We start from the raw sequence: 27,965 nt of genomic DNA, 5'->3' as shown, positions 1-27,965 counted from the left end.
TCCCGTCGTCTCATCTGCAGTTCACCACTCATCAGTCGCTGGATTGGCAAAGCCTCTCGGACAGACGCTCACCTCAACTCAACGTCAGCCAGAATGCTATCAAAATCCGCTTCCGATAGGCACATTCGGCAGCTCTGCGCCAGCAAGGGGTCCCGGTAGCCGGACAAGGATCAACCACTGCCAAAAGGGCAGCCCAGCAGCACCAGCGAACCGCACACTGGGACAAAGGATCCAGGCCCTGGCTTTGGTGGTTGATTACCGCTTTGCTGACCACGCCTGATTGATTGATTGAGCCAACTGGTTTTGATTGATTGATTGAAATGACATTGGTAAATTGATGAGGGGGGAAACCGTCCGACAATACGCGGCCCGTCTTTGGCAGCCGTCCGTCTGTGGCCCAATTCGATTTGACTTTTCAGTTCTGCTGAACGGCAATTTACTGCATATTGTCGCCGTAAAACCTTGACATGGTTGTCGCCTCTTCTTTTGCATCCCGTCTCGACGACGACGACGGCCATCACTGAATGATACCAACAGCGACAAAACAACCCATGCAAAAATGTCCCCGGTCCCCATGCTACTCCGTATCGGCCCCCAAACAGAGGAAATCGTCCTTCCATCCGAGGCTTCCCTCTGCGAACTGCCTGCCTTACACAGTGATGTTGTTGCCGATGTGTTTCAATAACCCGAACCTTTGGGTCGTATCCTCAGGGACCGTATCGCCGAGGGTCCAACGATGCAACTCGACTCCATCAATACAGCAAAACCCCCTGGTCGTCGTCGGCCCAGGACTTTAGTGTAAGGTAGGAGAGAGAGGGGCCCAACAATTGGATTGCTGCTGCACATCGCAATGGACAATCCCTCCAGTCCCAAGACGCAAACAGCAGCAACTCATCATCTCCATGTTCTTTGTCTCTCTCTGTGTGCCCTTGGCTCTTCCCTCCCTTTTCCCCCTCTTCCGCCATACTCGCCTCCCATGCGTACCAACAGAACAGGCTCATCAACACCAGACCAGTCCAGTCCAGCCCGTTGTTGAGCTCGCACATCTATCCTTATCAGCAAACCCGCATGCCCCTGGCAGCCGCACTAATGCAGGTGAAGTCGGCCGTCATCTTCCTGCTCCCAAAGTCCACCGGCGGCGTCCAACGGCCTGGACAACACTCACGGGCCTTGCAGCCCTGCCGTCCGTCCCGCCCAACCCCTATCCCCATGATACGGATCGTAGTGAACTTCCTGAACGGCCCAAGGCTGCTTTGCACGTAATGCCCGAACGGCCGGTCCTCATCTTGCGTCCAGACTCCAGAGTCTTCTCTGCCCTCCGCCGGCCTCCACTGCATCGCTTCATTGCCCCCATCCAGAAGCTGCCCATTTCTTGCATCGGCCCATCGCCTCTGGTGGCCCATTGCACCCAAAACTACCCTGCCGTGCCATGCGCAGTGCATGCATCAATCCAACAATCCTTGATATTGCACTCTCCGCTATATACCAGGGGCACCACAATTGCTACTACTGCGGCCGACCGACCTGTTGGCCCTTGAGATGGTGCTTGGATCCGCGGACATCGGCTTCAATCCTTTGATGCTGCGTTCCTGAGCAGGGCGAGGGCGAGGGCGGATGGCACGCGCAGGACGCCACATCGCGTGAGCTCAGCGAGGACGGCCACCACCACCACCACCACCTTACCCTTCGCAAGGTCTTCCTCCCGGAGTGGCGGCCGGTGGTGACCTTATGGCGTCGGAAAGCAACACTACTAGAGCCGGATTAGCGGCCCAAAAGGGGAATCGTCGAGAAGCATGGTCTCCGCGTTGCGAGTGAGAGATGGGAGCATTCTGGGGCCGCCATGCTGCAGAGGAGGCATCTCACCTCACCTCCCCTCACCTCCTGATTGTCATTGCCATCCAGCTTCTGTCCACCGGTGAAGGTATGTAGGTAGTTCCCCGTTGGCTAAAGGGATTTTTGGAAGCTCCAATATTTGCATCCCCCACCCACCGCCCGTGTCAAGGGGTCCTGGACATGGCCCCGCGTCACCATCGCTGGCCTTCCCTTCTGTGCGTTCTGTCTTCTTTGACTTGGGCTGAACGGATGGCCCGTGGAGGAGCTTGTTTGCAAGAACAGACGTTTGAACGCCCGCTTCTCGTGGCCCGGGCTGTCATTCTTGGACCGGAGGATCAGTCAAGTGAGTGAATGCTGGGAGATAGTGGCTTGCTAGGGACCCTCGATCCCCCTGGTGACCCAAGCATCTTGTTCGTCCAAGACTTCAGGCACGAACAGGCAGTCTGCCCGTTTTTGAAGGATCACCGAAAGCCCAAGGGGGCGGTGCAGGAACACATACGCTTTCGCAGAGCACCACCACCACCGTCGTCAGTCTGGTTGAGCGCGCTCCCCGGCAGACAGACCAAACAACAATGGGCATTACCGGACGAGGGAAAGAGAGCACGGCCGGAAGGGTTCAAGTCGCATCCCGTACGTGCGGACCAAGGCCTGGAGGTAGCATCGTCTCCCCCCCGGCCGCGCCGCCGGTGAGAGGTGAGGAGGACTGAAGTTAATGCCTACAACCAAGGTTACCGATGAGGTTGCTTTGCTTGGCAAGCCACCACCCACCGTCCCAAGATAAGCTACAGAACAAAGAACGCCAGGGCCGGTTTGACAACTTTTCGTAACGTAATGGATCCAGAGCATCGGGCTCCGAGTCCCTCCACCCCTCGTCCCTCCCATCCTAATCCCATGCCATCCCATCCTCCTCCAGTCTTCAGCCCCTCCCATCGACGCGGAAAGCCGCAGCAGAACGCCAGAGAGAAGCCGAGGGCGTTTTCCTTCTCTGTGCCTCTTGCACGCCGCCCCGCGCCCGCCCGCCCACGTTTTGCTGCCCATGTTCATTTCCAGACTTCTCCAGAGCATCCGCGCCGATCGTCTGCCAACCACATGGCGAGCGCTTTAGGGTGATCAACGGGGCCTTGCAAGGAAAGCCATTGAAACTAGCAATTGACAAGATGCCCTTCGCAATTTCTCTGTGATTCTTCCTTTCGGACTTTCAAACTCGGTTCCTGCAGCACTGCGGCGAATCGGCCGATTTGCGCCCGCAGACAGCACTGGCGAAAGGAACCAACAGAGAAACATGGGAATGTCAGCAGCACTGCACTGAGCGAGCACCTCTGTCCCAGCCTCCGTGCCAATTTGTCATCTGTCACATTTGCGCTCCTGCTTGTCCCTCATGCACTCCGCATCACCATCCTGCGACGGCCCAGATCCCTCTCGCTTGCAAGTGTTTGGCATCCTTTGGCATCTCAGCGGGCGTTTCTTCGTTTCACAACAAAGAAATCTTGTAAGCGATGATTGACATCTCCAAACGCGGTCTGCTATGATGCCATCACCGGTTTTCCATGCCTGGGATGTGTCTGCTACGTTGCACGCTGTACTCGCCGTAAAGAGTCAAGTTTCAGGGCGGTCGGTCAGTCTGCCAACGCATCGATGTTCCTGGGGAACAATGATGAGGTTCGGAATCGCTTCATGATGATCAATGTTGCCCGGGGGGATAGGGCGGTGGGTGGTGCCGGAGAACGCCCGAAGAAGCCGCCGACCACAGGGCCACTGTGCTCCGGACTGGGCCGAGGCATGCCGGCGTCGTGTCCCCGCTCCCGCTCACAGACGCTCCGGGTGAATACCCCAGCCTCCTCCGCGCCCCGGGGCTCTCCTCCGGGAAACAGGGCCCGATGATCACTTCCGGACTGGACACAGCGGGCCAGGATGCGGTGGACGGGAGAATGGGGGAATGGGGGCCGCCCGCGTGCACGGCACCGACGATGGCCTCCGCCCTCCTCACGTTCCGCCCACGGGCTGCTTGCGCAAGGTGGAAAGGGCAGAATTCCGACCGAAAGGGGCCCTAGGAGCATTTTTCTCCTGCAACACCCACGCGACGCCCACACTTTTTGCCCACATCTTTATCCACTTCACCCCCGATTCTATTTCCCGATTCCCCGAGTGCCGCACCTAAAACCGATAAGTGACCGACTATAACTTCTATCACTCAGATATGCACTAAGTGGCACTTAACTCCTGAACCTCCTGAACTCGGTCTCGGTAGTGGAAGCCGAGGTTGTCGAGCAGTCTGTCGTGAGAGCTTCACTATGTTCACAAGTCACTGAACATAACCTAGACTTAAAGCGCGCTAACCCTAGCAACGCAAACCTGAGTCAGGAGAGCAATCTATCGACCGGCTCACGCGGGAATACTTGCTGCCGTCCGGTCCGCGGCGTGGATGTGCCGTCACGTTATTCCCAATCTCCACTGAATAACGTGCGTGCAGCGATAAAACAGAGGAGAGCTTAATTTTCCCCCTCGCCCACCCAAAGCTCCAAGCACCGCTGATCATCAGCGGCGATCGCGTTGATCCGGTCCTGTCAACGGAATATCAACAACGGGAGCCACATATAACGAACCATTCGAGAATCATGCTCAAGAAAAGACGAAAAAGATGGGATGAAGGAAAGATTCTGACGAAAACGATGAAGAAGAACCACTGTCTTTGCCACTAATTTACCCCCTTTCCCTCGTGTTGGACCCTCCTCGGCTCCAGATACGATGCCACCGCGACCGGCCAAGTCCCAAAAACCGACCTCGGGATGCGGTGCTTTTCCGAGTCTATCGCGTTTGAAAATGGCCAAGAACCCCTGCAAGTGGACTACACTGGGCAAAAAGCCCTCTCTTTGGAGGAGTTTCCCGTCCGCCTCCCAGCCAAGAGGGATTCTATGAGGAGTTTCAACGCAAACTGGCGTTGACTTTCAACCCGTGCAATTTCAATGTTCCGGAATCCCCCCCCCACCTGATTCGAGCGCTTGAGCTGCATCTGGCGAGCTGTCAGCGACCATTGGTGTGCCACCTCATGTGCTTACCGACGCAGGCACGATCGCCAAGGCGGCACTCGACATCGTCTCGTGATGTCTGCTGCAGCCCAAGCGCCGGCGACGATTTGCCCGTCTACTATGCAGTAGACACAAACGGGAAAGCCAGTTCAAAGTCTGGGGTTTAGTCGTCTCGTTGACACGACTAGAGAGCTGCGCATGGCCCTGCAGAGTTGCATGCTGCAGGACGGCACTCGGAATCCCCAACTTTCAATCCCCAATTCCCGTCACTGAGGCCCAATGTTTCCATGTTTCCCCCCAACATGCTCCCAGCGAACATACAGCAAACGCACCGCGGCTACTGCTCTTATTCAGGCGGCTTGGCTCTCATGCGCACCACTGGGACGAAGAGAGTTCGCATTCCCTGCCATATCCGGGTCGTCCGTCCATTCGGCCTCCCCTCCCCCTCTCCCCCTCCAGGGTCTCTCTATGCACCCCTAGCTGTTTCTTTCTCGGTCTCTCTCCACTGTCAGCGGCACGCACGGCAGTTCCTGGCTCTTCAACGTCGCCTTGAAAGCTTAGCCCAGACATTTTGCCCGTCCTTCATTGCTTATTCGGCCCTGGCCCAGCACTCAAAGAGTCTAAACCGGTCCCACGGCAGGCTGAGCCTAGACATGCAAGATCGGACGACTGCAACATTCAAGCCCAACCCTTCATCTCATTGATGGAGTCTTCCCTGGCGGCTGCTCCATCTATATTGCCGTCTTTCCATCACCAGCCCAGGTGTCTCCCAGTCATCGAGGGCAATTTCCGCCAATGGGGGTGGTCAGTGGATGTCTTCGACGAGAGTTGTCCCTCATGCTCCCTCCGACAACCTGGTTCTGACCTTGTCCCGAGCGATGGCGTTTGCTTGACGAGAGATCTCGGCCCCATCCACCGCTGTCAGGTTGATCTCGTCCCGGTGCTTGGCGGTATATGTATCGTGACACTCCCATCGTCGTTTGTTTCGGTTTCCCCCTACCTCCCACCGGCCACTCTTCGCACCAATCCACCACCACCACCACCACCACCCTCGTTTCAGCCGGTTGCTTTTCTTCTTCGTCGACATGCGCTTCGGTTCCGTATTCTCCCTCGCAGCTGCGCTGCTGAGCGCCACCGTCCAGGCTTACGGCAACCCCGGCGCTTGCTCCGGGCAGTGCTGGTCTCACGACCCTTCCGTCGTCCGCCGCGACTCCGACGGGACCTACTTCCGCTTCGAGACCGGCAGCAAGATCGGCATCTGGAAGGCTCCCGACCTGGTCGGGCCGTGGACCTACCAGGGCGCTGCTCTCCCGTCGGGTAGCAAGATCAACCTCAAGGGTAACGACGATCTCTGGGTAAGTCAGGGTAGCGTTTCACATTCCCATTTTTCCGTCACATAATCGGATGAACTCGTCTGCGCATACACAAGCACACATACACAGACATGTCATCCAGCCAAGACTTCTTCCCAGTACATTGGTCTATAGGAAGCTATACATACTTATACAACTCTCCTCGTACATAGGCCCCTGATGTGAACAAGGTCGGCGACCAGTACATCCTCTACTACACCGTCTCCTCCTTCGGCGTTCAGGACTCGGCCATCGGCTATGCCACCTCGCCCACCATGGAGTACGGGACCTGGACCGACCACGGCGCCACCGGCGTCGCCTCCAAAGCCGGCAGCCGCTACAACGCCATCGACGCGAACCTCGTCCAGACCGGCGGCAACTACTACCTCAACTTCGGCTCCTTCTGGTCCGACATCTTCCAGGTGCCCATGACCAACGGCGGCGTCAAGGCCAACGGCAACCCGTACAACATCGTCCTCAACACCACCGCGCCCCAGCCCGTCGAGGGCGCCTTCGTCTACGAGCGCAGCGGCACCTTCTGGGCCTTCTTCAGCTCCGGCTCCTGCTGCGGCCTCGACGCCAACCGGCCCTCCCCCGGCAACGAGTACAAGATCTTTGTCTGCCGCGCCACCTCTGTCGCCGGGCCCTACACCGACAAGAGCGGCAAGAGTTGCACCGCCGGCGGCGGCACCCTCCTCCTCCCCAGCCACGACAAGGTCTACGCCCCCGGCGGCCAGGGCGTCTTGGTTGACCCCAAGCGCGGCGCCGTCCTCTATTACCACTACATGAACACCGACATTGGCTACGCCGATTCCCAGACCCAGTTTGGCTGGAACGTCATCTCTTGGTCTGGCGGCTGGCCTTCTGTCTAAATGTCTTGATGACTACTTATATGGGAAAGTTTCCAGAGGTGATGGTGGTTTGTTATCTTCTTGTCAATATTTGAGTCCGGTATATATACAAAATGGACTGACATACCTTTCATCGCACAACATTCAGCATTAACCTATTGTTCGTTTTGTGTTTTCCGCACGGAAACTAAATTCACACATCTGTCCCACTCGCAGTGCCTCACCTGTCTGGCCAAGTCCTCAAATTAAGTGGCCCATGACCCTTGTCTGTCGGCCGTTGTTTCAAGGCACGTCTCCAGTTTTGACCCAGCATATTCCAGCCCTCGGAGTCTCCCGGGCACCGGCAAACAGGCGAATGCCACCCTCCAACGGTCCGTGACTCCGATATCAGTCGTGGTATAGGTGACGTCTAACAGACGAGTTCCATCAATCCATTTCGTATCGTTAAAACCCGCGTGGTCTGGCGGGAAAGCATGAAGTAAACCTGGTTTTGAATGTTTACTGTGACGATCAAGAGTTTTGAAAAAAGGTTTCCACCAAGCCTCTGTCAGGCATATAATTATAACAGGAAACATGTTGCAAGTTATGAAGCAAGCATCACTGTCTCTGCCAGGTGTGTTGCCAGGGAACCACCTCCGACACTCCGATTTGCTGTGTTCGAATTCTAAGCGTCAAGGAGAGGATTGGTTTGTTCAAATTCAACAATAGGACAAGCAAACATTTTGACGCGACAGCTCACGTAGACACATTCTCATTGTGCTTTTTGAGGTGGACTGATATCATTACTAACTACACTATGCTCTATGCAATACCCCGACTACCAATATTCGTAATGGTCATCATCAGGTTGATCATTAACCGATGCCTCTAGGCTCTCACGTAATCATGCACAATTCTAACCGGCTCCGTCTAGAACAGACCGAAGCAGTTGGCATAATAGGTCACAGTCGCACTCCAATCGGAGAAGACAGCGTCAACACCGACATCCTGAGCAAGGACATGGAGCAGGTTGTAGACGTCGCCGTCATTGTTGGTGACGTTGGCGATGGAGGTGTAGTAGTAGCCGCCCTTGGATCCGTCACCCAAGAAACCGGAACGCTCCAGAGACCAGGAGACGAGCTTGAGACCCAACTCCTTGGCCTTCTTCGCGTAGCTGCTGGGGACGATCTTGCCATCCTCGACGGTGACGAGGTAGTAAAGAGGGGGCGCCATGATCTTGACACCTGCGGCAGCGAACTCGGTGAGGTTTGCGACGGCTGCGGGGAAGGTCTCGGGTGTGTCACCGCTCTCGTCGAGGAGGACAGCCTGCTTGCCGAACTCGGGCTCGGCCTTGAGCCAGTAGAGGACGTCAGGGTACCAGAAGGATTGAAGAAGAACGCGCTCAGGGGCGATGCCGGCCTCCTTGTACTCGTTGACGATCTGCTGAGCGTACATCTCCTGGGTGTAGTTACCCTCGAAGGGCATCGGGACCTCGGGGAGCTTCAGCTCGGGGGTGAACTTCAGGCCAAGGTCGTTGGTCAGGGCGATGTGCTCCTTGTGCGACATGACAGTGCCGCAGGTGGCGTACAAGTCGGTTCGGTAGTTCGGCGTGCCGTGGAGGAAGGCCTCGGGCGTGGTGGCAGAGGCGTTGAAACCATCCATCTTGCTGCAGAGCGACTTGAACTCGGCGAGAGTGATGTCCGAAGTGCAGCACTTGGCGGTAGCGGCTGTGCCGTTGGAAGCGGCCTTGAAGGGAGTGGTGCACTTGTCATTCAGCTCGGGAATGGCGACGATGTTGGTCGTGGTGTGGAGGTCGCACTGGGAGTGGCGGCACACCAGCTCGCGGTCCTTGGTGAAGGCGACGTCGCACTCGAGGACACCGGCACCCATACGGGCACCCGCCAGGTTGGACTCGACGGACTCCTCAGGAATCATCATTGTGCCGCCGCCACGGTGGCCGATGCTCCAGCTCGAAGCCTTGATGGGCTGCTCGGTGCACGACTGCAGCTTCTCCTTGAGGGGGCCTTCGTCCATGTCGTTGACCAGCCAGTAGGGTCGCGGGCCCAATTGGATGTTGGTGATGGGCTTGTAGACCGGTTCCGACTTGTTGTCCGACCTCGGGTACGGGACGGCACCGACCTGACGGGCGGCGGCGGCAACAAGGCCGGAGACAACGACGGAGGAGTAGTGCATGTCGACGGTCGGAGAGGGTCAATTGACTGAGGCCTGGGAGACAACGAGCAGACACGAAACTTGGCGATCAGCTGGGGCATTCGCTGATGCGAGGCCGAGGAGTTGGAAAGCTGGAGCTGGAGCTGAAGGGACAGGAAGCTGGCAGACGACAGCTAGCAACGAGGCTGGCACGGCGATCTTTTTGTAGGAAAGATGGGATTTCCGCCAAGAGGGATAGCTGCGCAACCATCAGCAAGAACCCCGCTGTGGGATCCATATTCTGATCGCTGCTGCATGTTTTGGTCTGATAAAGTAGGTTGACGGGTTCGTACGGGGAACCAATGGGTCGAGATTGGACGAGAATTCAAGGCACACCGTCGGGCGACATGCTTGTATTCGGCATGGCCGTCGCGGTGCTGTTCTGCGGAAGGGCGGAAGGGCTGGCAGGTGGGCCGTAGGATCAACTGGTTATCAGCACGTGGTGATGGTTCCGGGGTGCATCTGGCAGACCGAGCAGAGCAGGGTGAGCAAACGGAAGCTTGGCAGGCAGGGACAAGCAGCGTGCTGGTGAAGCGATGACGGCCTCTGTCGGGATTGAGCGCAGGTGCATTGAGAAAAGATGTGTGCAAGGGAAGGTTGGACGTGGGGTTCGCGGTGTTGGAGGGAAACGCCCGGGATCATTGTGAGGGGTTCCCGGGGTACGTATCCACTAGTGCCGCTGGACGGCCCCACTGCAGCTGCGGGAGGCGCTGCGTGTCGCCGGGAAGCCTCCTCATTCGCCAATTGACCGACCGAAGCTCGATAAGGAAGCTGCTGGTCGAGATGCTCTTCTCGCCGAGGCACGAATATGCGCTGCGGCGTTACACTCACTGCTGACCAGACTGATGCACGAGAGTCTTACTTTTGACGTATGTAGTCTGAGGTGACCGCCCTTCTCGTTGAGACCGAAACCACAGGCAGCTGGAGAACCCTCAGCCCGGCGGCTCCTTTAACCATGTCAAGGTTTGCAGGCTAATCTTACAGTCTCCAAAAGTCTGTCAAATGCGGGTTCTGCCAAGAATCCCATATCAGCTCCGCGAGTCAGCGGAATCTGATAGGGCGACTGTCAGAATTCGGTCTTGTGCAACATTTCCCATATCGGTCGGTACGCTGGCTATGAAACTACATTCCATATCTGAACAAGATTTTCGGAGTGAGCAGCAACCGAACAACAAAACACAAAAGAATGAGCCAACATGAGATTGCAGTTGGGTGTGGAACGCTATAGCAGAGTGACTACATGAAGCACGTATTGGAAAAACATTGGACGCAGTAATCCATCCTAATGCTAAAGCTGAAGACAACAACGGTGTTGGCCATGGTGAGCGACAATATCACTTGCACGCAGTCACAGAAGAAGCCAAAAGTAGATAAAGGTAAGTATTATTGGCAAAAGCAGACATATCTGCCGCCTGAAGGTTCAACCATCCTAACGCCTCGAACGACAGATACTAAAAGCCCATAACTCCGTTTCATACTCGAGGGGGTATTTCCACGTCATTCAAAAGGCCGTTGCATATCAAAACATGAAATCATCCACCACATCCTATCCATTTGTCGTTATCTCGTCCCGCTGTATTGGACTTAAGCACCGGGGTAGGCGTGGTTGGCCTTGGTGCTATGGCCACGCGAGCGCATGGCCTCGAGAGTGTCGAGAACAGTGAGAAACATGAAGATGGCCCAGATGAAGAAGGCGAAGGCGACACCAGCCTGAGAAGAGCCGCAGTAGGTGTTGCTACCGCAGTTCGGGCTGCCGACGAAGACGGCGTAGGCGATGGCTCCGGCGAACCAGAAGATGGTGGTGATGACGAGGAGTGCCAGGGAGACCAGCTTGTGGAAGAGGCGGGTCATGTACAGAGGAGTGAGGCCGACATAGGCGAGAACGAGCAGAGACCAGACCGAGTTGAAGATGATGAAGTTGACGATGTCGGGAGAGCGGGACCAGTTGCTGAACCAGCTGTGGTAGGCACTGGCGACTGTGACAAAGTTAGCGGTAGATCTATGGCACGGAAGAGATTTTGGGCGTACCATAGGCAGTGAGGCCAAGCTCGATGATGGAGAAGACGGCAGCCACGATGTGGGCGATGGGAACGAATCCGAGAGCCATGACGACGTTTGCGATCCTTGTCTTGGTGTTTGATGGTATGTGAGAGGTGGTGTTTAGGTAAGCTTAAAAGCTGACGAGGATGTCTGGCACAGTAGAGTGTGTTGGTTCTGTTGGTTGTGGAGTGAGTGAGTGGTCAGGGAACGGGTGGAAGAGGCGGCGACGGTGAATAAGTAGTAGTCCAAGGACAAGGCGAGCAATGACCAAGGACCAAGCACCAGAGATTTTCTTGTCTGGGGCGTGTTGAAGGACTGGATGGCGTCAGATGAGGTCGGGTGGGCTACCTACCTTACAAAGGCGGGAATGGAAAAGCTGCAGCGGCGCATACGCAGTACCTTACGGTGCAGGAAGATTCGGTATGCTGGGCAGGCAGGAAGGACCCTGCTGCAGGCATGCTAGCTTTGTCGTCACATTTTGTCCGTCACTGCCGTTGGGCAGGAGAGAAGAGGCACTTTGCCTTCCAATAGGTTGGGTGGCACGCCCAGGCCCCCGTCCCGAGTTCCTCTCACTGCGGACGGAGGAGCTTGCTGCCAGTTGGTTGGTGATGTGTGCTGCGTAATGGGGTTGGGGCTGGAGGGCCTGCAATGACGTGGTTCCAGCTTGACTGGCTACCATGACCTCATTCTTGATGCAGTCGACAGGCTGCTACCTCAATCCAACCAATGGGAGACGGCGCTAGGCCCTAAGCGACGCTAATCATCAGCCACTTCAGGCCACTCAGCGTGGCGGGTGACTCCAAGCCCGGTCCTGTGTCCAGTCTTTGCCTTAGTTAGGTAAGCGGTGGGGGGTGTGCTGTGTCGTGGCTCCCTGCTCGCATCTTCCATCATCTGCGATCCCAGCGAAAATCGCCCTTTCCTCATTGCTGCCGCCACTGTCCCTCTGCATGCCAAAAACTGGAATTTAGGGGCCGCTGCTCGGGACGCTGTTGCCGTGAGGTGTCTTTGCTCCGGCGCGCCTGACGTGACGAAAAGAAACTTCAAGCTCAGGTCCTGCTAGCGCCCCAAGGCTTGGAGTACCTACCCAAGCAGATGTCTCCAGCCCATGTTCCAACCCCATCTGGGCTCTCTGGGTAACCCGTCTTGCTGTCAAGACAGGCAGCTGAAACCCTCAGTTCCCTCGCTACTTCAAAAACATCATACCTTCCCAAGTCCATTGGCTTCTGTCATCCACAATGCAAGACAGCCACTGAAGGCCTCTCCCCTCTCACCACACACCCCTCCCCTCGCGACCCTGCATGCTTGGCCTGTGATGCATCGACATGGATCTCTCCTCATTGGAACCACAGACCATCCCTCGTCCAACTACCGGTGCTAGCCAACCACCAACCGAGTCGTTCAAAAGTAGACGTGTGCCCAAGAACACCTCAACCACCTCACAATGACCTAACGCCGGCAAAGAGCGGGTCGCAGCCCGGTCTCGGCTCCGGCAGGGCGACAACAAGCCTAACTGCCCACTGCCCAATACCTACCAGCACTGAGGTGGACAACACCAGCGGCTCCACCGCCCAGTTCTCCCCGACGGAACCCTTATGACGTGGGTCGGCCAGCCAGACCGCCAACTTCCAATCGTCTGCCACCCAACCTCTCCTTCTCCAACGGCTTCAGAGTTTTACCTCCGTTTGCAGAGTTGCCCGGTGTCGGTGTGCTTATTCGTACAGCCGCTGCTCAGCCCAGAATCCAGAACCCCGGACGCGTCCCGCCTCTTGGCTCTCTGCAACCCTTCCGATTTCCCGTTCGCCAACACGATCCCTGTGAACCTTGAGATCTTGCAGTCGTCCCACCTCCAGACACCTTAGATGGTGATCCTGCCTGTTCCACCAACTCATTTGGATGGTTCGTCTGGGTAAGACATATCTCACTTTAGTGAATCCTAGCACTGTGATTTTCATGTTGGCGGAATCATTGCGGGGTAATGGTCTGTATGCAAAAGTTTGGACTCGATGTTGAAGACGACACCATCCTTGTATGCTAGCCGTCGTGTCACGGAACCCAGATCCCTTCAGCAACGACATATGCTCATTTCAACAGCTAGCGTGTGTGCAAACCGTTGCACGAACACCCCATCGTGGATATGTGCAGACTCCCTCTATGTACGATGACCACTCACAATTCACTCCTCGGTCTCACATGGCCAAGTTTCGTCTGTCATGAGCCCGAGCACAGACGTTGCCAGCAGCCATGGCGCAGAGACCGTTCCCAAACTATTCACTCAACAAAACACACAAGAAAGGTCCGCTAGCGGATTGATCCGGTTGGCATTAAGCTTGATCTTCGACTAACATCAACGTCCTGTCACGTCGTGACAAACGGGTAGCGTCCGTCTACCTCAGTCCACGTGCGGCGCCGCACGGTTGGCACTATGCGCAACCCGACAGTGAGTCGACAATTCACATCTCGCAAACGCGGGGATCAAGGAGCAAAGCTTTTCATCTCTGCCCGGGGCTCACCTACAGCTCATCGGCGGCGTGCGGGCCCGGACCCCACGGGCCAGGACCCCAGATGCCGGGACCTCTACCCCTGCGCTGCTCCAACCCCTTGTTAACAGCCTTGAGGTTGTTATAATCGGGGCCGTCCTCGCCCAACCCCCATGCAAACACACCGCCGAGCCGCATACGGTCAACGAGGTCGGGGAACTTGCGGAGGATGGCATCGCCGTTGTCGTACGTCCAGAATCGCTTCTCGGCCCTGTCGAGATAGTAGTAGCCGCCGCCCTTCTCATCATACTTGCCGTCCTTCTGAGCCCGCTCAAAGGAGCCCTTTACATCATTTGGAACTCCGTCATTCCAACTGAAGCCACCGGTCTGTCCGAGATCGCCGCCAGTGACGGGATCCTCCATCAACGGCGTTGGGCAGCCGACTTCCAGGCCATCGGGGCAGTCCGTTGTGTGAAACCATTTCGTGTAAAAGGCGAAGCCGAGGTTGATCTTGTGGGCGGGAACTCCACGGGCCATGTAGTTCTCGACGGCGATGCGGGAAAGCTCCATACCGGTATGGTGCTTCGTGACGTTGTCTCGGCGGTTCATCATGTCGTAAGTCATGACGTTGACAAAGTCAAGAGCGCGCTCGATCCGGGGAGTGTGCTCCTTGGTGAAGGCAATCATGTCGCGCTCAAGACCGGGCGTGGCGGCCGAGATGAGCTTGCCTTTGGGCAGCTGTCTGCGGACCTCCTCGAGGAGCAACGGATACGCATCGATCTCCCATTTCTTCTCCTCGTTGGTGATGTTCTTGTAGTCCTCGCCGTTGCCACTGGTACACCTGTTAGACGGGCAAATCAGTTGATACAGCCTTCCAACTTACCCAGGGTACTCCCAGTCCATGTCGATACCTACAACGGTTAGTGCTCGATCATCAATCTCTGCCGGAGCGGAATAAGGTCATACCATCGGCACCGGTAGCCTTGACCATGTCGGCAACGTTCTTGGCCCATTTCTCGCGAGACTCGGGGGTACGAGCAGCCGTGTCGAAGCCCTTGGTGTCGCTCCAGCCGCCAATGGCGACCATGACCTTGGTGCCGGGCCGGAACTGGGTGCGGACCTTTTCGACGGTAGTGAACAGCGGCCACTCAGCGACGTCCTTGTTGAAGGTGTCGGAGTTCATAAACGCAAGCTCCACGTGGGTGATGTGAGACACGAGCTCCTTGGAGGGCACGTTGGGGTGTTGGCTGCGGCTAGTCGTTAGCAACTTCAACGGTCGATGAATGCGGTCAAGGGAGAGGAGTAACAAACCCGGTGAGGTACATGACACAGCGCAGATCGCCATTGCCGGCGTACAGCTCTTCCTCGGCGGACGCCATGGCTGTGGACGCCTGCATGATCGATAGGACACCGCCCAGGACCGTGGGGAGCAGCTTCATCGTGTGAGATGCTGCCAGAGACAGACGGGTTTTGGAGCTCTGTCTGGCTTCCGGTGGTGTAGCGTGATCGGAATGCGTCGACGCGCTGTTCTTCCTTCACATAGGACGGAGAACTGTCTGTGAGTGGGCGTGTGTGAGAGCAAGAGGGAAAGAGCACAGAAATATGAATTAAGAAGGAGAAAGGCAAAATCGATGCGACAGCAGTGGTGTCTGTTCGTCCGTCCGTTCTTTCCGCCCTTCAATTCGATTCACTGGAGCTGCCTCCGACCGCCGCTGGGTGGAAGAAACATGGACTAAACACAGCTGGGATCGGCTTGGTGCAGGAACCCCGCTGTGGCGGATGCTCGCTCCAGTCCAGTGTGTTTCTGTGTTTCCTGCAGCTCGCTCTAGCACCTTCCCGGCCTGTAATTCGATGATACGTTAGGGGAAAGACCCCGCATCAATTAACCTTAAGGCGGCCCGGCACTCGACGACACTATCTTACCTTCTCAAGTCTAAAAAGGCAGGAACCTACGTTCCATTGTCTCTCAACACGAAGCGTTGGAAGCAGTTGACAGACCCAGTGGGAGGTTTTCCACGAGCTCGCGAACAGCCACTGCTGCTAGGGAATGCCCTGGTCCAAGGTCAGTCCGAATGATTCGGAATGTCGACAGCGGCAGTTGATTTGTTGCGGGATCAGAGTTTGGGTTGTGGCTCACATTGGCGGCTGTGTCTTGCATCGTGTTCACCAGCGCAAACTAATAGTATGGACGAACATGGGACCGAAATGTGGCATCGTCGGTCTCGGGAAACATGCGCCGTATCCGAATTGGCTCTAAAAACTTCCGTTCTCGCCTGTGCCGTGTCTCCAAACATGCGAGCCAGGACCCTCCCAGTCGATCTGCATCTCCCTCCCCATGCTTTCTGATTCGGTGCGTCGGTGAGAGCTTAGGTGGGGCCGTTTCACCTCGGTGAACGCTTTCACCTTAAAAATTTCGTCCTGATCTGAGCTTCGGTCAGCTTTTCCTACACCTTGTCTTGGACCATTCCACCACTCGCTGTCAATTGTTTGGGTGCCCAGCATACCAATTGAGGCCGCAAACATGTTCGAAAACCTTTGCACCCTCCCTCTGTCGGCCGATGTCTTCACGCAGGCGCTCCACCCCACCGAGCCGCTGCTGACCGTCGGCCTCTCATCAGGCCATGTCGAGACCTTTCGCCTTCCGGCCCCGGTTGACAATGCCTCCGATGCATCTGGCGATGCTGATACCAGTATCTCCTCCACCGGTCGGGGCATGATTGAGAGTGCTTGGCGCACGAGGCGACACAAGGGGAGCTGTAGAGCCCTGGCATATGCCCATGATGGATCTGGTCAGTAGCTACTGGAGAACTGCTCCTTTCGCGATTCCTCAACTAACACACGGTCTCGACAGCCGTTTACTCCGCTGGAACCGACGGCCTGATCAAGCACTTCTCTCCCGAGACCGGCAAGGTCATTTCCAAGATCGTCATCCCCTCCTCGAACAAGCAGATCGATGCGCCGACTCTTATGCACGTCCTGAACCCCCAGAGTCTCCTGATCGGCTGCGACTCCGGCGCGATGCACATTTTCGACCTTCGCGACGGTGCCCCCGCGTCCAAGCCTGCTCAGACCAACTTCCCTCACTCCGACTACGTCTCCGCCGTCGTTCCCCTCCCCCCTTCCGCCGAGAGCACATCTGGTTTCCCGAAGCAATGGGTTTCGACTGGTGGCACCACCCTCGCCGTGACGGATGTCCGCAAGGGCGTTCTCGTTCGCTCCGACGACCAAGAGGACGAGCTTCTGTCAGCATGCTACGTCCCTGGTCTCGGGCCCAAGAACAACCGCAACAACGGCGTGGTGGCTGTCGGATCCGCCTCTGGCGTGGTTACGGTCTGGGACAGAGGTGCGTGGGATGACCAGCAGGAGCGCATCATTGTCGATGGTGGCAAGTCCGGGGGCGAGAGTCTGGACGCTCTGGCTTTGGTGCCTCAGGAGCTCGGATTGGGCAAGAAGCTGGTCGTCGGTCTCGGCGACGGCAGCTTGAGGGTGGTCGACCTGGTCACCCGCGACGTCGACCAGGTCGTCAATCTCCGCCACGACGACGTCGAGGGTGTCATCTCCGTCGCCTTTGACTCGGAGAACCGGCTGATTACGGCCGGCGGCAAGACGGTCAAGGTTTGGGAGGAGCTGTCAGAGCTTCAAGGAGAGGGCGACGATGAGGACGAGGACAGCGATGACGATAGCGACGACGAGGGCGGAGCGACGGGCAAGCGACGCGCTGGCAGCGACAGTGACGATAGTGACAGTGACAGCGACGGTGGCAAGAGGCAGAGCAAGCGCCAGAACACGGGAGCGGCCGCCACGGCTGCTAAACTTGGCCCCATGGGTGCTCACGGCATTTTGGGATTTGATGGCTTGGATTGAATCGATATAAAATAATGATACCCCTCCTCCAGGGCCATCTAAACAGAGATAGGCAACCAATGGAACTGATTCAACTCTCGTTGTACATTTGCGGTGTTGTATGGAAAATAGAGGAGTTGTACGTCACATTTTGAGTTCCAGCACACATCCACATTCCGGCCGATGTCGACTGCCGATCTTCGAGGCCGGCCCCGGAGCTTGAGAAGCCTCCGCAGCGGTCGGACCCCGCTCCCCGCCGATGACGACTCACTAGCACTTATCAATGTCGTCTCGTCCTCGACTTGCAATCTAGTACGCCGTTCATGATATTCTCTGATTGTGACTTACACCCTGACTCAAACAAAGACATGGATCCAATCTCACCATTCGTTTTCGGCATCACTACGCCAAAGGTCTTCTTCGGGCCCGGCACGTTGAACGAGCTACCCGGCGAGCTCAAGTCTCGAAACCTCGCGAAGCCGCTCATCATATGCTCACCCTCTCGGACATCGCTCGCGGCCAAGATACAAACGAAGCTGTCGGAAGCCGGCATCACGGAAAGCGAGATCCTCGACACCGCCATCGTCCACAACCCGAGCGACATCATCGGGCCCGCCGTGGACCGCGCCAAGGGCCGAGATGTCCTCATCTCCGTCGGAGGCGGGAGCGCCGTCGGCCTTGGGAAAGCCATCGCCTACCGCACGGGGATGGCGCAGGTTGCCATCCCGACGACCTACTCGGGCTCGGAGATGACGCCGATCATCGGAGAGACCAAGGACGGCAAGAAGACGTCGTACACGGATCCCAAGATCCTGCCCAAGGTGGTCATATACGACGTGGACCTGACCATGGACCTGCCGGTCAAAGTCAGCGGGCCGAGTGGTCTCAATGCCATGGCACACTCATGTGAGTATTCAGGTCTTGGATGTAGGTACGTCGCTGACGAGACGCAGTCGAGGCACTCTACTCCCGTCAAGCCAGCCCGATCACGGATCACTTTGCCATCGAGTCCATAAAGGCTCTGTCCAGCGCTCTTCCTGTGATTGCCTCGAACCCGTCGTCGGTGGAAGCCCGCACGTCGGCGCTGTACGGTGCATTCCTGGCCGGGTTTCTGGCCACGGCGACCGGCATCGCGCTCCAGCACAAGCTCGCCCACGCCGCGGGTGGCACTCTCAACCTGCCCCACGCCGAGACGCATTCGATTTTCCTCCCGCACAGCATGGCGTACAACGCGAGCTGCTTCTCTGAGAGCATCATCACCAAGCTATCGTCGGCCCTTGCTCAGAGCACGGAGAGTTCTGCCGCCGGCGTTGTACAAGGTCTGAACGAGCTGCTCCGACTGCTGGACATCCCGACAGGGCTCAAGGACGTGGGTATGCAGGAGAAGGACATTGACCGGGTCACGGATGTTGCGTCCGACACGCCTTACTGGAACCCGCGCCCGCTCGAGAAGGAAAAGATCCGGGAGATCATCCGGAGGGCGTGGGCGGGTGAGCAAGCCAAGACGGACCTCTAGATGATGAAGTAGCTAGCCAAGTAGATGCCGCTCCATGATTCGACCAGATATATAGATTCGTTGTCTTCTTGGGTTATGTGTCATCCTTATTGGAATGGTTGGCTGTTTTAATCGTCTCCATTTTAGCTATGTTGTCGAGTGGTATGATCACGGCGTCTTCACTTCCGGATCATAGGTAACTCAGTCTGCCTAGTTGCCTCGGCAATGTTGTTCGGTGCATTCTCTTGTATCATCCCTACCCTCCCATGACCCATTACGTCTCCGTCTCTTCGGAGTCTTCATCCTCCACGAAGCCACTGTCGCCTTTTCTTTGAAATCGAGCTAGGTGTCCGGTGCAGAAATCGCTCGATGGAAATCGCTTGATGGATTCTCCCAATAGTGAAGTCTATGCAATTACGTATATTCAAGTCATGTCTAGTCTTTGTATAGATGGTCGTCTTATGCGCCGGGCCTCGAGTAGTCGAGCTGTCTAACCCTCTTCCATGTCTCCCTCACGACTCTCTCTTGTGCTTGTCGGGCAGTCTCGGTCTCAGTGGATGCTGCGGGACTGGTTTACATTAGCCATAACCCTTCTCCTATTTGTTTGGGGCCAACTCACCGGATTGCTAGGTACGATCTGCCACCCAGCTTGACATCTGGAACGACGGAGGTATCTTCTGGTGGGTTAGCGATGGTCACGAGACCACCAGCCTCTTCGAGAATTGCAATTCCTGCAGCCACGTCCCTAGGGCAAAACTGTCAGCGCCGGCATCATAACGTCAACTTCCAAGGCCTTTGACATACCACTCCCAGCAACCGCCCTCCCACCAAATATCGAAAGACCCCATGGCAGTATAGGCGAGGTCCAAAGTGGCACTGTTCTCGTCAGCATAAGGTCCCCCTCCTGAGGACGCTGCAGCTCTCACCTTCCCAGACTCCTCATGCCGTGAACCATGCCGCCCTTGCCACCTCTTCCGCCCCTCTCGGCAGCCATGTTGACGAAGCTCTCGACCTTGCGGTGCATGTTCCCATCCGGTTTGTCGCGGCGGTCCTTGCCCCATTCACACGAAAACACGCAGCCGCTGGGCGCATTGGCTGGCAAGGGGCTCGGGACCAAGGGCAGCTTCTGGGTCTCGTTCATCCATGCGCCGTGGCCCTTGAGCGAGGAGAAGGTCTGGTTCAGGAAGGGCGCATTGATGACGCCGATGATGGGCTTCCCCTTCACGGCGAAGCCGATGGAGACGCAGAACATGGGGAACAGGTGGGTGAAGTTGACGGTGCCGTCGAGGGGGTCGACGATCCAGGTTGGGCTGTCGTCGACGAGGTAGTCACGGGAGGCGCCGGCCGAGTACGTCTCTTCGCCAATGAACCTGTTATTTGTGTGAGAATCAGGGTAAGAGGTTGTCTGGCTGGCCGTCATCACAAGTTGACTCACTTGTGGTTGGGGTACTTGTTTGCGATCGAAGCGTGGATGAAGGCTTCGACTTCTGCAGTGGCGCCAATTCCGTCAGCAACCCATCGCAAGGACATGCTCATGAGCACTGGAGTGTTGCCGCACCTGTGTCGGTCTTGGTGACCAAGTCGACCGAGTTCTCCTTCTCGGTGAAGGCCTGCGCATCGGCGCCGTCGAACCTCGACCGCGCCGCCTTCATGAGCATGGCGCCCGCATCTTTGCCCAATTGCACGGCAAAGTCGTAGATGTCGCGGAGTTCGGCGTCGCTGATGTCCGCCATTGTGTCGTTTCCGAGTAAAGCCGCCCTGAAGAATTGTCACAGTATTTGGCAAGTTGAGAAGAAAGGACAACGAGTTGAGTCGCAAAAGAAGAGAGCAGGCAAGTTGAAACCCCAAGCCAGCAACAGTAGGTAAGCAGCAGCACACCACTGGCAACACGCGACAGCATGGAGGCCATCAGTCAGAAATTGGGTGACTGGACGGCGTGCTGCAGGCTGGGCCGCCGCCAGCCGAGTGCTGGAGACCGCGGAAGCACAGCGGGATGACGTCCCGCGCGGCGTTATCAGCTCGCCGTGGCCCCCTATCAGCGGGGCATCCCCGCATCTGCCCCGCCACACACTGGACCACCACCCACCCACCTCAGTGAGTGAGCGCCTGTGAGTGAGGTGCTCTCCAAGGGCTCCTTTTAGCGGGTAGCTTACCGAAGAGCCCCCAAAAGGCCCGGTAGCAACGCGCTGTAGACCTCCGAGTCAGGAGCTGTGTCGGCGACTTGGTCCCTGAGGTGTCGCCGTCACCCCTCCCTCCACCTCTGCCCCTCGTCTCTCACATACCTCAGGTACTGGACCTAATTACTTGGGCACACTGGACCACACACCAAGACCTGGGGAAGAGGGAGGCCAAGCCACTCCACTCACTTCAGTTCTCCAGGACGAACTGCAACCCCGAAGGAGCCGTGTGGGAGAGGCTGTTGACTTATGCCCGTTACGTGAGAGGCTCGAAATCCGGGGCAGCTCTAGTTTCCCCGCGGTTCGGTCCCTCACCAACATCTCCAGCCAAGCCAACTGTTGCGATGCCGGCAGAGCATTCTTGACGAAACACGGATCAAGACTTATCCACTGACACGAATCGACTCATTTATCAATCACAATAGCCTCGCCGTCTGAAGTCGTGTGGCTCGCTCTATCCATTGTATCAACAACATCCATCATTGAGAACAATCACAGCCGTCTACCTACATCTCCATCCTTCACAATGGCCAGCCGCATCCTCCTCATCAACGGTCCCAACCTGAACCTTCTGGGCACCCGTGAACCCGCCGTCTACGGCTCAACGACCCTCGCCGACGTCGTCTCCATGGCCGAGAAGCAGGCCTCTGACCTGGGCATCAAAGTCGAGAACTTCCAGTCCAACCACGAGGGCGCCATCGTCGACCGCATCCACGAGGCCAGGGGCAACATCGACGCCATCGTCATCAACCCCGGCGCCTACACACACACGAGCGTCGCCATCCGCGATGCCCTCCTCGGCGTCGACATCCCCTTCGTCGAGTGCCACATCTCCAACGTCCACACGAGGGAAGCCTTCAGACACCACAGCTACTTGAGCGACAAGGCCACCGCCGTCATCTGCGGCTTGGGCGTCTACGGGTACACGGCGGCCATCGAGTTTGCGGCAAAGCACATGAAGATTAAGCAGAAGGCTTGAATAGGATTAATTGATCCCCTCCTGTCCCCAAAAAGTAAAAGAATAAAACATGTAAATACTGTACAAGCGCTGTTGCAATCTTATGCAAATGTGTGTGTCATGACCATCATGATGTAGGGGACTCCAACTCTAAAGCGACGCCGTCACGGCCGTCGAAGGCTCTTCCACTCTCAGCTTCATATCCCTCACCAGCTTGCTCCAGGCCACAGCTCCTCTCTTGGCGAGCTCCTCTGGTACGTCGTGGTCCTCCTCCGACATCCTCCTGTTGAACAGCTCAAAGCTGACCCAACCCTCGAAACCCAGGCCCTGGAAGATGGCCGCGCAGATCTCTCGGACGGGGAGATACGCCCCCCTTGAATACTCGCCGTAAAACAGACGGCAGTTTCTTGACCAGGACATGCGGGACGGCTGCTCGGCGTTGTAATAAGGGTGCGTCGGGCATAGCGGCTCGGCGAGGCGCTCGGCGTCGACGACCTGCACGTAGATGATCTTGGAGACGTCCACGGTCGTGAGGAGCCTCTGGATGGAGTCCTTCACCGCCTGCTCGGCGTCTTCTGTCCTGCCCGAGGCGGCGCAGGGGTCGGCAAAGATGCGGCCGGCAATGTTGAAGGTGTCGAGGCACATTCCGAAGTTGGGCCTGTCGACCCGCTGGATGACCTCCCAGCACGTCTCCCATACGTCGACTCTGGTGCCCCACGACAGGCTCTCATATGAGAAGCGGATGGGCGGGTTGGAGGCGGCACCGATGTCGGCAACTTCAGCAAGGTCCGCGATGTGAAGCTCGAGATCCTCAGAGACCTGTTCGGCGGGCAGGACGTTGCTGGGGATCTGGATGAGGTCGGTGCCCAGGACGTGGGCGAGCTGGATCCACACGCGCAGCTCCTCGACCCTACGGGCGTGTTGTTCGCGGTCGACGAGGCCCTCAAAGTGCTGGAAAGGCTGGAGACAGATGACCTCAATGTTGCGGACGTCGCACATCCTCTTGACAATCTTGGAGGCGGCGATCTGGTTCTCGAGGAGGGCGGCACCGCCGGGGAGCTGCTCGGCGACGTCCATGAGGTCCTCGTGCCAGAGCTCGATGCCCTGGTAGCCGTACTTTGCTGCCATGTCCATCTTGTGCTCAAAAGAGTGTCCAGCCCAGCATCGGCCGAGCGACATGGTGCTGATACCTAGGCGCGAAGGCATGGTGGGCGGAATATGTGGTGTGTAATGTGAATGGTTGTATATGAGGTGACGGCAGAAGTCAAAGGGTATCAAACGCAGAGTAGCACAGAAGCAAAGGTGAAGGAAGTACTAGTAGGATGCTTTCGAGAGGATGATGAAAGAGGCTGGCTTCTGCGAGTACGTAGGTAGGCGGGCGAGATAAGAAGTAGTATGTATGTGAGTGGGAGTCGACGGGGTAGGCAGGAGAGGGGAGTGGAGGGAAGTAGTCGAAGGGAAGCTCGCTCGTATGTGTTAGTCCTCGGCAGCAGGGGATCAGGGAAGATTATTTGCAGCTTGCAAATCGAATCATCGAGTAACGCACAACAGCAGCAGCGCGTGTTGCAGAACAACAGGAAGACTGTCCAATGGTCTCATACGGGCCCCTTCATCCCCGGATTGCACCGGGCTTCCGAGTGGACTTGGGGCAGGAAAGTCATTCACCCGCCACCAGTACAAGGTACTTTGCGGATGCAGCGTACCCCATCTTGTCAGCCATCGCATGCTTGCAGAGCACGGCGATCTGGAAACTCTGGGGGTGGCCGAAGGTAGCCGGTCCACTCTGGGGGCTTCTTTCCCATGTGCCAATGCACCCCGCGAGTGTGTGTGGTGTTGCAACTTGTAAGAGATGCGTGACGCCGCCCATCACCAAGACCGGTAGTTGGTGGTGTTGCGCTGCTTGGCAGCTGGTGACGACAGCTCGCCGAGTGCCGCCGGGCTGCCAGGCTAAACGCTTCCCCTGGGGCCCGCCTCCACTTTTTCACATCCTACCTACTTCACGTTCTTCACTGAGAATGAAGGATAAACATTCTTCAGCTTCGCCACGGAAGGGTGGGCGGCCACCGAGCGAGCGAATGACCGCTTTCTCACTCACTCACTCGCTCCCTTTCTTCGTTGCCTCTGGCGTCGTTTTCCCACGCTTCCGAGGCCCAGATTCTTCGGCACTTCTCACTGGCTCTCACTCCCTCCCTCCCTCTCTCGCTCATTCGGGGTTTCTCCTCAGCACCCAAGGTGATCGGTCTCTGGAGAGTTCTTTGCCGGAGCGTGGAGTGAGTGGAGGAACCACGCACACACAACAAGTCCCTCGTTGAAACTGCGAGTTTCCGATCCATGAATTCTTAGCCCTGATGGAGTTTTGAACCGCAGTCCGATCAACCCCATCCAGAGCCCCGGACTTTTCCCCGTGTCCCGCAAGAACAATTAATTATTATTGGACCTCATCCTTTGGCCGGCAGAGAAAAGAGACGCAACCCAGGAACAAAAAGTGGCCTCCAGATCGTCTTCTCCAAATCTGAAGTTCTCATAATAGCCACTCAAAGAATATCCGTTTCCAATTCCTTGCTTGAGACATATTTCACATACAATTATCGCCGGTTTCCTCATCTTATACGGCCTGTCACTCAGTCACTCCGTCACTCAGACTTTCATCACCACAACACAATCACAGATACCCCTTGTCTTTTTCTTCTTCTTTGGTTCTCATCCACAACACACACACAGCCAAAATGGCCAGCCCCGCCGTCACAGAAAAATTGGTGGACGACACCATCGCTACCAAGATTGAGCAGCTTGACCGCCACGGCTACCTCTTTGGCCAGAAGATCACACATTCCCTGTCACCACTCCTGCACAGCACCATCTACGAGGGAATTGGCCTGAAATGGGAGCAGATGCGTCTGGATTCGGCAGACCTGCCGCTGTTCCTCGAGCTCATCAAGCACCCCAAGTTCTACGGCAGCTCCGTCACCATGCCCAACAAGGTCGCCATCATCCCTCACCTCGACGAGCTGACGGATGAGTGCCGCGACGTCGGCGCCTGCAACACCCTCTTCATCCGCGAGCGCGACGGCAAGCGGATATACTGCGGCACCAACACCGATGTCATTGGCGTCCGCGAGTCCTTCGTCCAGAACGTCGCCGACCCGGATGCCGTCTACCACAACAAGCCCGCCCTGGTCATCGGCGGCGGAGGTGCTGCCCGCAGCGCCGTCTACGCCCTGCGCAAGTGGATGAAGGCCACCGACATCTACCTCGTCAACCGTGACAAGGCGGAGGTCGACGCCGTTATCGCCGAGTGCACCACGCGGGGCTATGGAGACAACCTGTACCACGTCTCCACCGTCGAGGAGGCGAGAGAGCTCGACGCCCCCGGCGCTATCGTCTCCTGCATCCCCGACTTCCCTCCCAAGACCCCCGAGGAGATTGTCGCCCGTGAAGTTATCGTTGAGTTCTTCAACAAGCCTACCAAGGGCGCCATCCTTGAGATGTGCTACAACCCCACCCCCTTTACTGAGATTGGTGCCCTGGCCGAAGACGCCGGCTGGCAGGTCATTCTCGGCACTGAGGCCATGATCTACCAAGGTCTGGAGCAGGTCAGTTGACCCCCATCTCTAATCTTTGGCGAGTGTTTACTGACTGTTAAGCAGGACCGTTACTGGACCGGCAAGGAGGTTCAGGACCTTCCCGTACAAAAGGTCAAGGAAGTGATTGCCGCCAAGCTGGCGCAACACTCAAAACTGTAAAAATAATGAAAATTTGAGACGACTTGCATATATACATTCATAGCGACTGTTTTAACAAGACGAATTATGAGATTCCATCATTTGGCCATGACTCCATGTTTCCATGTTGATTTAGTGTGATGGTCATCCACATGACTGAAGATCCTTGGGGAAGTGCTTCCATATTTCTCATCCCAGTTGCCCAGCTTGTCTCTATTCAGTCAGCAAGCCAGCAATGCTATGGTCTTGGATCTCTGTTGGCGTCTCCGTTCATGTCCCAGACCGTTCATCTCGATTCTTGCTGCTCGTAGATTTCATTTCGTATTCACACGGTGACGTCCGCTTAGCGATTGTAATTCTTCATGTTGAGCGAGTTCTCCCGAATGAGAATCATAGATAAGCCTTTGCATTTAATCCCACTGCTTCGTGTTAGTAGAAGCTAACTTGCGTGAAATGCAGACTTATATGGCTGGAGTTCAACATAACTCCTCGATCTGTAGACTTGCATCCAAACTCCTGCCTGTCTTTCCGAAAGCGATCTAAAACATCACCAGGAATTACGTTCTACTCCGCTGCGACGAGCCTTATGAGACAAAGTACTTTCTCGCGCATCGACAGCTTGACATGATGAAGACTTCTCCGGCCATGAGCCCACTTCGAGACATAGACAGACGATGTGATAGCAGGCCGACTGCAACGTATGCGGCTCCAGAAGCATCGATATCTTCAAATATTGGGGCGAGCTAGACACTTTTGGAGTGCCGTCTTTCCGTGTTCTCACTACAACCTGCAGATCAACGGAACATTCACCAGATGCGAGCAGTCCAAGACAATGCAGAATTGTGCATCAGATCAAAAAGGGACAGTTGAGCCTCATTTAATGCCGTGATGCGAGTTGTGCTGTGGTTGCGCGTGCGTTGCGCGCGTCTCATGCAAACTTGACACAAACCAAACCACGGAAATAAGACTCATTTCCACCTCATGCATTGCACTTTTTCAAACAATCCTGCATAATCTTGAATAACTCGGACTCTGTCCGTCGATTCTTTGGGTCGGTCCCAGATTTCGTTTGGCTGGTGGTTGAGCGGGTGAATGTTTCCCACGCGCCCGGAAAAAGACTCAAGCGCCGCCTCACCTCGACGAAAATCGCACGGGAATCATACGGGATCGCACGATAAACTGTGGAAACGCTCCATCTCGCAGACGGGACGAAACTCGATAGATCTGTTATATAACGGCAGCAGGCTGGCATGTTCACATTGGCGGCTCTCAGATGCTGTTTTGCTCGTGATGCGCCATCTATACGTTTTCTTTGCTTTGTTTCGACGTCATCCTACATCCGGAGGATTCTTGCCGCACCACCAAGATCATACCGACGGCGCCAGTGCTTGAGTCGGGTTATTTACCAATCAGGCTAGAGGTTCATCGACTTGGCGTCTTGGCCTGACCTCCTCGCTCTTGGCTGGAAGGACTCTCTGTATGATACGGACGATTCAATTTGCGGTTGCTCGTCTGTTGAACTTTGTTCCAGGTATGTCCACATGACAAGATAGCACTCAGTGGACGTGGGAGATGCTGGGTAACTCCGCGTATCTTCTGGGATGCCATGTCTTGGGATGCCTGCGGAACAGCGGCGGATGGTCACTTGCAGCATGCAATACGGGGATATCTCTGTGGACACTTCATGTGTGCTTGCGGCGGCTGAGCCGCTGACAGTTGCTATTGACATGTACTCGCAGAGCATGTAACCTTGAGGCTACATCTCATCTTCCTCCAACACGGGGACGGGAGGGAAAAGACATAACCACCACGTACCTTGCCCCTGGTTGCGCTGAGCCCACTTCATGCATAGTGCCTCCCCCGGCCTTTGCCTCGCCACCACGCATCGATAATCCTCCTCTACTTCGGGTATCACCTCCGTTCCGTTTACGCCTGTCGTTTACGTTCCTCGATTACGCCCATCGTCTACGTCTTTATCGTTTACGCCGTTTCCGTTACGCT

General features: G+C 56.4%; 10 protein-coding genes across 10 annotated transcripts; 5 read left to right on the top strand and 5 right to left on the bottom strand.

Annotated features, from left to right (window-relative positions):
- Positions 1-5,944: 5,944 nt before the first annotated feature.
- On the top strand, positions 5,945-7,083 carry GCG54_00013944 (putative arabinan endo-1 5-alpha-L-arabinosidase A; the record flags this gene model as incomplete). Its single annotated transcript, XM_045413790.1, has 2 exons — positions 5,945-6,214; positions 6,385-7,083. The coding sequence occupies 2 exons, from the start codon at positions 5,945-5,947 to the stop codon at positions 7,081-7,083; spliced, it is 969 nt and encodes a 322-aa protein (XP_045261869.1).
- An 888-nt stretch (positions 7,084-7,971) lies between these two features.
- Positions 7,972-9,234, bottom strand: GCG54_00013943 (Extracellular protein; the record flags this gene model as incomplete). Its single annotated transcript, XM_045413789.1, has 1 exon — positions 7,972-9,234. One exon carries the CDS (start codon positions 9,232-9,234, stop codon positions 7,972-7,974), a length of 1,263 nt encoding a protein of 420 aa, XP_045261868.1.
- A 1,602-nt stretch (positions 9,235-10,836) lies between these two features.
- GCG54_00013942 (uncharacterized protein) lies at positions 10,837-11,359 on the bottom strand (the record flags this gene model as incomplete). Its single annotated transcript, XM_045413788.1, has 2 exons — positions 10,837-11,228; positions 11,281-11,359. The coding sequence occupies 2 exons, from the start codon at positions 11,357-11,359 to the stop codon at positions 10,837-10,839; spliced, it is 471 nt and encodes a 156-aa protein (XP_045261867.1).
- Positions 11,360-13,802: 2,443 nt separating this feature from the next.
- Positions 13,803-15,208, bottom strand: GCG54_00013941 (uncharacterized protein; the record flags this gene model as incomplete). Its single annotated transcript, XM_045413787.1, has 4 exons — positions 13,803-14,610; positions 14,653-14,680; positions 14,736-15,016; positions 15,081-15,208. 4 exons carry the CDS (start codon positions 15,206-15,208, stop codon positions 13,803-13,805), a joined length of 1,245 nt encoding a protein of 414 aa, XP_045261866.1.
- An 896-nt stretch (positions 15,209-16,104) lies between these two features.
- GCG54_00013940 (WD repeat-containing protein JIP5) lies at positions 16,105-17,633 on the top strand (the record flags this gene model as incomplete). Its single annotated transcript, XM_045413786.1, has 3 exons — positions 16,105-16,127; positions 16,269-16,558; positions 16,621-17,633. The coding sequence occupies 3 exons, from the start codon at positions 16,105-16,107 to the stop codon at positions 17,631-17,633; spliced, it is 1,326 nt and encodes a 441-aa protein (XP_045261865.1).
- A 347-nt stretch (positions 17,634-17,980) lies between these two features.
- On the top strand, positions 17,981-19,128 carry GCG54_00013939 (Maleylacetate reductase; the record flags this gene model as incomplete). The annotated part of the gene is made up of 2 exons (XM_045413785.1): positions 17,981-18,518; positions 18,566-19,128. The coding sequence occupies 2 exons, from the start codon at positions 17,981-17,983 to the stop codon at positions 19,126-19,128; spliced, it is 1,101 nt and encodes a 366-aa protein (XP_045261864.1).
- Positions 19,129-19,566: 438 nt separating this feature from the next.
- On the bottom strand, positions 19,567-20,840 carry GCG54_00013938 (Protein QA-X; the record flags this gene model as incomplete). The annotated part of the gene is made up of 6 exons (XM_045413784.1): positions 19,567-19,675; positions 19,727-19,852; positions 19,912-19,983; positions 20,034-20,477; positions 20,543-20,594; positions 20,666-20,840. 6 exons carry the CDS (start codon positions 20,838-20,840, stop codon positions 19,567-19,569), a joined length of 978 nt encoding a protein of 325 aa, XP_045261863.1.
- Positions 20,841-21,810: 970 nt separating this feature from the next.
- On the top strand, positions 21,811-22,263 carry GCG54_00013937 (Catabolic 3-dehydroquinase; the record flags this gene model as incomplete). The annotated part of the gene is made up of 1 exon (XM_045413783.1): positions 21,811-22,263. The coding sequence occupies one exon, from the start codon at positions 21,811-21,813 to the stop codon at positions 22,261-22,263; it is 453 nt and encodes a 150-aa protein (XP_045261862.1).
- On the bottom strand, positions 21,886-23,448 carry GCG54_00013936 (3-dehydroshikimate dehydratase; the record flags this gene model as incomplete). Its single annotated transcript, XM_045413782.1, has 2 exons — positions 21,886-22,258; positions 22,403-23,448. 2 exons carry the CDS (start codon positions 23,446-23,448, stop codon positions 21,886-21,888), a joined length of 1,419 nt encoding a protein of 472 aa, XP_045261861.1.
- Positions 23,449-24,968: 1,520 nt separating this feature from the next.
- On the top strand, positions 24,969-25,985 carry GCG54_00013935 (Quinate dehydrogenase; the record flags this gene model as incomplete). Its single annotated transcript, XM_045413781.1, has 2 exons — positions 24,969-25,835; positions 25,890-25,985. 2 exons carry the CDS (start codon positions 24,969-24,971, stop codon positions 25,983-25,985), a joined length of 963 nt encoding a protein of 320 aa, XP_045261860.1.
- Positions 25,986-27,965: the final 1,980 nt, after the last annotated feature.

Source organism: Colletotrichum gloeosporioides (assembly GCF_011800055.1).
Source record: "Colletotrichum gloeosporioides strain Lc1 chromosome Unknown consensus_60, whole genome shotgun sequence".
Lineage (NCBI taxonomy): Eukaryota > Fungi > Ascomycota > Sordariomycetes > Glomerellales > Glomerellaceae > Colletotrichum > Colletotrichum gloeosporioides.
This window is presented reverse-complemented; position numbering and strand designations above follow the sequence as displayed.